Below are 7,500 nucleotides of genomic sequence, written 5' to 3' on the forward strand. Positions count from 1 at the left end.
TTGATGAGAATGAAAAGGAAGTTTAAGGAACGGAGCAGATTGTGATATTCAAGAAATTATGACGGTTTGATTACGATGTGAACAATTGTTCTCTTAAATCTTGTTACAAGGAAACCACACCTGTTCTGGAATGTTTGATCCGTTTACTGGGCCGATGGTCAGAACGTCGTGTTTCAACTTCAGTTTGACAGGATCCTATTTAAGGATTGTTATGAAGTAAATTGATTCCTGTTTTCATTGAAGTTACATTAATTGATTAAACTTGTTATATCCGTGTCCACAGATCTTTGGGGAAGGTTCCATCTTCGGTCCGATGGACGTTGGACAACTCGTGTCGCTTTGGGCGAGATTTGAGTTTGCTGTTGGGATCATCTCCATGGTGATACTTATCATCAACTCGCTTTGTGCGATTTATTTATGGATGAGCAAACGGTTCCGGTAAAGCTCTTCACAAGTCTTCATTTTATTATTGATCTTCAAATTAAGAACAGCAAATTATGATCCTGATGGACCTCTCTCCTGATGAATATGTTGTTATTGGAGTTTATATCTCTGGTGGTCCTCTGATTGATACATTTGTGCTACACAGAGAAATGTTCTCTCAAACGAAGTTCTGGTTTTTGTTGTGTGTTCACAGAAAGGACAAGAAAGTTGATGGAGAAGATGAGCCTGATGGGGAGGATAAAGATGTGGAAGATGTGGAAGACGTTGATGATGAGAGATTTGATTCAGAAGACGAGGAATGTGATTGTGATGATGGAGACGACGGATGTGATTGTGATGATGGAGACAACGGATGTGATTGCGACGATGACGACGAATGTGATTGCAACGATGGAGACGACGAATGTGATTGCGACGATGATGATGGATGTGATTGTGACGATGACGATGACGGATGTCATTGTGAGGATGTGGACGATGAATGTCTTTGTTCAAATGACGATTCCAATTGAGGACAGGAACACCAGGTTCGCAGGGGAGGAGGGGGAGAGGCTCTATTTTGTGTTGTACAAATTCCAGGAATCTGATTTCATTTCAGTTGTAGTTTTTCCAAGTAGTTTTCGATCAGATAAGGTCATCAGCACAGTTTACCACCCTCTGGGAGGAACGAGTTTCCATATCACCTGCTGAAAAGAGTAGTCTCTGTTGCAAAAAGACTATTTGGATGTTTGTGTGGTGTGTAAAGGGTTCTTAAGGGGTCGAAGCAGTTCAAACGGTGTAAAGGTCATACGGGCTCTCACAAAAAAAGGGATCAAAATGGATCTATGGGGTCTCAGCGGGTCTAAAGGATCTGCGGGTATAAATGTCAAAGAGGTCAAAGGATATATAGGAGTTTAAAGGGTCATGTGGGGTCTAAAGTTCTTCAGGGTAAACAGGGTCGAAAGGAGCAACAGCAACAACAGAAGCAGCATGGTGTTGAGGGGCTGTCGGAAAAGCAGAACCCTCATTGTGATCACAGGCTGCAACAGCAACACAAGCAACATGTTACTGAGGGGCTGCAACAGCAACACAAGCAACATGTTACTGAGGGGCTGCAACAGCAACACAAGCAACATGTTACTGAGGGGCTGCAACAGCAACAGCAGAAACATCACGGTGTTGACAGGTCATACCACATGCAGGACCTTCAACAGGTAAGCACTCTTCAATACTTTGGGCAGTTGCGGTGACCACACTCGGTACAAAGACAGCAAACCCCAAGATCAGGACGTTAAACTGAAATACATTTTGCCGCTTGTTCTTTTATAAACATTGCTGTTTGTACTTCCTTCGATGAAGAAGAATGTTCTTAGTTGTGGAGATCATTGTAATTATAACTTTGGTGGGAAGGTAACTTATTAACATGGTCATCGCGATGCAGGTGAAATCACAAGAAGTTTAACTTCCCTCGATTGGATTATTCACCTTTTCGTCCTTACCTGTTCCATCAGTGCATTCCCTTCTGTGCCCTTTCCTGAACAAGTTATCAAACTGATGAAGATATCAATGTATTTATTATTTTATGTTTTTATTGTTTCTTTTCTGAAGACTCCTCAGAAGAGGTGCTCGTTTACTCCCTCCACCCCCTCGAATGAAACCATCTTACCGGTTGGAACGTAAGTTGCCAAGATTCTTGCTTTACATTACAAATTATTCCGAACTTTGTATAAACTGCATGTTCTTCACCCCCATCGTGTCCCTTTCTGTCTGTGTCTCAAAAGTGTTCAGAACAAACGAATGTTTTACTGAACTCTTATCCAGACAAGCACCAAAAATTCATCCAGTTGGTGAAAGTCTGGCATGAGTGTTAATGTATCCGTATATTATTCATTGTGTGCAACTGGATGATCATTAAAATTATTTAAATCGATGAATGTTAGTTAAAAAAAAAATCGATGCAATTAAATTAATTAATTAAATCGATGAATGTTGGTAATTCAATCGAAGCAGGTTGGATGTCACGTGGCAGATTTCCAGCTTCTTCCTCATTTTCTCATCTGCCGTGACCAAGGTGAGTGGATTCTTCCCGAAACGTCGCCTTTTCCGATGAGTAGTAAGTTCAGCTTTTTTCAATTATAAACTTTTCCTGCATTAAAATTAATTGTTTGAAAAACGTGAATTAAAAGCCAGTGTGACTTTGTGATGAAGAAAGTGAAGATGTGAAATTGAAGGCAAAAGGAAAGGGAAATTGAACTGAGATGCAGAAAGCAATGGAGAGAATAGTGTTTCCAGGGTTGTGTTAGAAGGTATTAAAATGATGAACATTATGAATGTGGTGATATACAGTGGTTTTCACTTCCTTCAGCTGATGTGTGTGCAGAGACCCAGAAAACGAGTTCTGCCTTGATCCAGCATATCAATTCTACCTTGATGATCCAAAACATTCGGGAAAATCAGGAGAAGAGTTCCACCTTGAGGGCGCAAAATATGAGACCGACCTTCCAGACTCGAAAAACGAGTTCCATCTTGGAGACCTTTGGAGTTCTAAACCAATCTATCCATGGCATTCTTGGTTGGATGGTGCTTGATGAGTGGTAAGTTCAGTTGATTAAAAATTTATGGTTATATTTTATTTAATTCGATATTAGACATGTAATGTATTTATTTATTCTTTTTCAGCAAAATCAAGAAAGTGTTGGGAAGACCTGAGATTTCCTGAGACAAATTTACAATATATCTCTTCCTTTCCACTTTTTCAAACTTGAAACAATTGAAACTTCATTCTTAAGATGGAACTGGAAGGAAAAACCAAAAACTTGTTGAGTTGAAAAACTGTCTTGACCTTGTATTCTTATTGAACTGTTCAAAAAAAACATTAAACTGTTTTAAAAAATCATAATTCGTTGAGTTGTTTTCAAAAAAAATAAGGTGTAAAAATGATTAATGATCTTTGAATTAGAGTTTGGTTTGGGTTTGGGATATGAAGGTGAGGGTTTGGCTTTTAGGTGTGAAGGTTAGGGTTTGGATTTGGGTTTTAAGTGTGAAGGTTTGGATTTGGGTTTTAAGTGTGAAGGTAAAGGTTGGGTTTGGGTTTGGGTTTGGCGAATGAAGGTTGTGGTTTGGGTTTTCATGTGAGGGTCAGGGTTGGATTTGGGGTGTTCAGGTTTGGTTTTTATCCCCCGCCGCATCGCAGAAGGGTGATATTGTTGTCACCCAGGTCGTCCAGCTGTCCGTCCGTCCGTCCGGGCGTCAACATTTATAGCTGTGAGTGCGACAACTCCAAAACTCTTCGCCATATCGATTTGAAATGTGAGTCACACATGTACCACCTGAAAACGAAGAACCCTATTGATTTTGGGCGTGGCCGGAGCCAAGATGGCCGACTGGGGCGACCATCTTGAAAATTTTTTTTTCGTAATAAATGGAAAACCACTTCTCTGATTTAAATTATTTTTGGTTACTACATTCCTCACCCCTGGGGAACTTTTTCGGGATGATGACCAAATGGGGTCTTGTTTCCATCTCAACTCCCTCATTATCTGGAATATGTATGACCTTCTCGTTCAATGGCGAGGGATTCCCCATCTCTGATGGTATATTTCATGTGAGGTTAGGGTTTGGGTATAATGTGTGACGGTTTAAAAAAGAAAAACATTTGTATTCCTTGTCGAGGCTCGTATGAGAGCGAACACACAACACACAGCAAGGGGGAGTGATGAGACAAGAGGAGTGGGATTGGGAAGGACAAAGCAGTGGGGAACAGAGACATTAGGGGATCTGTGGAAGGGGGATGAATGGGGCAGGGAACATGGGGAATACAAGATGGACATTACAGGGACTTTCAGGAAGGAAAGCAGGGAATTTGAAGGAGGTTGGCTTGGGTGGATTATCGGGGGTAGAAAATATCGAGGATTTGGATGGGGGATGAGAAGAGGTGGTGTTGAACAGCTGTTTTGAAGGCCTGGAGGGAAGAATGGGATTGAACAGTGAAGGAATTTATTTCAAAGGCGTGGAAAAAATAGGAATGAAAGAGTGAAGGTGAGCAGTGATTCGTGATTTTGGTGGTTTTACCAGAAGGGAGTTGATGGCGGACCGAGAGCGCCCTGCGGAAATGTGGTGGGGACAAATCACAGTGGGAGCAGGGGGGGGAGGGTGAGGCTGGAGAGGAGACGGTAGAAGACAGAAAGACCACAGACCAGCCTGCGGTGAGAGAGTGAGAAGCCCAAAGACTCAGCCTCATCGTGGGAGATGCCAATGATCGGAAATGTCTTGGTTTCCACAGCGTGAAGCCGAGAAAGGTGGGAGGTAGTAGCACCAGCCTTGAGGAGAGAGCAGTACTCCATCAGGTTGCAGACGACAACTTTGTTGGTGGTCAGGAGATCAGGTGGGCCAAGGAAGGACTTTGCACGACGGAGGATTCCCTGTCGGTGACTGGCTTTGGAGGCGAGGTTTGAAATGTGGCTTCCCAGGAAAGGTCATGGTAGATAGTGAGACCCAGAAGCTTGAAAGAAAGGACTTCTTCCAGAGGATTGTTGAGAAAGTGGATGGGGGTGGTTTCTAAAGGGTCCTTTCAGAGAGACAGAGAGAGAGTGTGTGATTTGTCCGGGATGAAATACATGTTCCCCGTGTTGGACCAGTTTGTGATTTTACCCAGATCTGCAGTGAGCGAAGAAGCTGCTGCATGCCGATCTGAGGGATGACATGGTATGGCAGAGGGCGGAGCCATCAGCAAAGAGATAAAGAGGATTTTCCAGAGAGTCACAGAGATCATTGATGAAACCAAGAAAAAGAACAGGGCCCAGAACACTACCTTGAGGAACTCCAGCCTGGACAGGAAGAGGGGATGAAAGAACTCCATTTCGGGCCACACGTTGACTGCGATAGGAGAGGAAGTCTGTGAGACAAGAGTGCAGATGGCCTTGGATACCACAGGAAGAGAGTTTGGTGAGCAGGGCAGGGTGCCAGACCGTGTCAAATGCACGCGATATGTCTCGGGATATGGTTCTGATTTCATGTCCGGCATTGAGGACCTCCATCCATTGTTGGGAGAGCAGAGGCAGCATATCCAGGGTCGGGTGACCTGGTATGAAACCAAATTGCAGATCGCAAATCAAGCCATTGGAGAAGAGGAAGGATTTAACGTCTGAAGCGATGATGGATTCCATAACCTTGGTGATGATTGGCAGAAGGCTGATTGGTCTGCAGTTGAAGGGATCTGTTTTTGCACATTTTTTATGCAGGGAAGGAATGTTTACTGATATCCAAGCAGATGGCAAATGATGTTGGGTAAATGAGAGGGTGAATAAAACAGAGAGTGTGAGCAAGAGCAGAAGAGCAGGTTTTAGGACAAGTGGGCTGATGCGGTCTGGACTGGTTGCAGAATCTGTGTTGAGGTTTGACAGCAAGCTCTCCACCTTGTTACGAGAAAAGTACACAGAGTCCAGGGACAGTAGGGTGCGACTGGGTAAGGTGGGAAGAGAAAGCGATTGGTTTTGCACACAAGATTGAGCTGCAAACACCGAGTTTAGGCATTCAGCCTTTTCACGTGCGGTGTCAGCAGCGCGGCCATTTGAGGTAAGGGAGGGATGGAGGGGGAATATAAACCACAAACAGATTTGATTAGACACCAACACGATTTTTGAGGAGGGAGAGAGGTTTGAAAGTTCGGACTAGAGCTTTCAAAGATGATGTTTTCTGGCTCTCCTGGGAGGAGACACACACTTGTTCCAAGCTTTATGGAAGGAACTGAGACGACCCTCAGTCGGGTTTGCTTTCCATGAGGATAACACAAGTTGTTTCAGGACAACTGCCTCACCACAAGCTTCAGTGAACCAAGAGCGAGAGGAAGGGTTGGACAACTGAAGACGACAGGGAATAAATCTGTGCATGAGCGAGAGCAAGTTTCTTTGAAAGAATTCCCAGGATGACTTGATGTTGGAGAAAGTTGCGATAGGAGACCAATCTGCAAGTTTGATGGCTGCTTGGAGATCCTGCCACTCAGCTTGAATGAAATGCCGGACTCGACGGCGGTGAGGTGGTTCTCTGATAATAAATAGCCAGAGAGATGTCCACTTTGACAACGACGTGGTCAGAAGAACCGATTGAGGAATTTCGAAAGAAATAATTCTGGATTTTTGAAATCTCACCGAAGTTGTTGACCTTTGGCTTTCGCTGACCTTTTGTCCATGGTGACCAAAAATAATTCACAGTTTGAATTCATTGACCTGAAATATATATCTTTTGCAAGTCAATCAGATGAAAATCGCGGATTTTAGAAATACCAGCTTTGTTGTTGACCTTGGGCCTATGCTGACCCTTTGGTTCATGTTGACCTCAAAAATAATTGGTTGGTTGAATTAATTAACCTGAAATATAAATCCTCTTCAAATTTTAAGTCGATCAGATGAAAATTGAGGATTTTAGAAATCTCACCAATGTTGTTGACCTTATGAACTTTTGACCTCAAAAACAATCGGCTTCATCCTTATGACAAACTCTCCCAAGTGATGAAACTTCGTGAAGATCGGCTTAAAATTGTGACCTGATGGCAATAAAGAAACAAACAGACAGAACAACAATATTGACGAACCAATTTATTTGAAAAATCTTAGATTTTGCACGAAACAAACAAACAAACAAACAAACAGACAGAAAGAGGTGAAAACAAAACCTCCTTCGCCTTTGGTTGTGGGGTAAATGAAAGGAATGAAATGGTTGCAAGTCTTTCATGACCCATGAGGGTAAGAAAACTACCTGCTCGGTGAGATACTCATTCTTCGAACGCTGATTTTGAGAGAGATTCAGATTCGTGTGAGAACAGCAAAGAAAATGTTAAATGCTCATACATCTATACGTGTGTTTGTCTTCTCCATAACTCGAAAATAATAAAACCCAGCATCATGAAACTGTGCATGCATACAAAGTGAACTCCAAGGAAGTGCAGGAGTGAAAAGTGGTTGTTTCGTTTCATTTAAACACCCCTTTTGAAGATAATTAATTAATGGCCTTTTGAAATTATATCCTTCATCAGGCGATGCTCGGCCACCTCACTCTGGGGAAAAAGACGTTTCTTGGGTA

At 42.8% G+C, this 7,500-nt stretch overlaps 1 protein-coding gene across 6 annotated transcripts in view; it reads left to right on the forward strand.

Moving 5' to 3' along the window:
* The window catches only part of LOC147031958 (uncharacterized), a 23,022-nt gene that overhangs the window by 604 nt on the left and 14,918 nt on the right, over positions 1–7,500 (forward strand). Inside the window, exons 1-5 of one of the 6 annotated variants that reach the window (XR_015054996.1) lie at positions 1–438; positions 638–2,099; positions 2,431–2,536; positions 2,789–3,017; positions 3,103–3,284. The exon at positions 1–438 is cut by the window's left edge and continues 591 nt beyond it. Coding sequence is in view for 3 of the 6 variants with exons in the window: in XM_085869213.1 (XP_085725339.1) it covers positions 1,348–1,637; positions 2,032–2,099; positions 2,804–3,017; positions 3,103–3,142 (612 nt within the window). In the remaining 3 variants the exon portion in view is untranslated. Of the gene's footprint in view, positions 439–637; positions 2,100–2,430; positions 2,537–2,788; positions 3,018–3,102; positions 3,285–7,500 lie in introns of those variants that run through there. The other 5 variants (XR_015054995.1, XR_015054997.1, XM_085869215.1 and 2 more) reach the window with 5 other exon arrangements.

The sequence above is a fragment of the Eptatretus burgeri genome, chromosome 2, assembly GCF_056783735.1.
Source record: "Eptatretus burgeri isolate ZD-2024b chromosome 2, Ebu_testis_v1, whole genome shotgun sequence".
Lineage (NCBI taxonomy): Eukaryota > Metazoa > Chordata > Myxini > Myxiniformes > Myxinidae > Eptatretus > Eptatretus burgeri.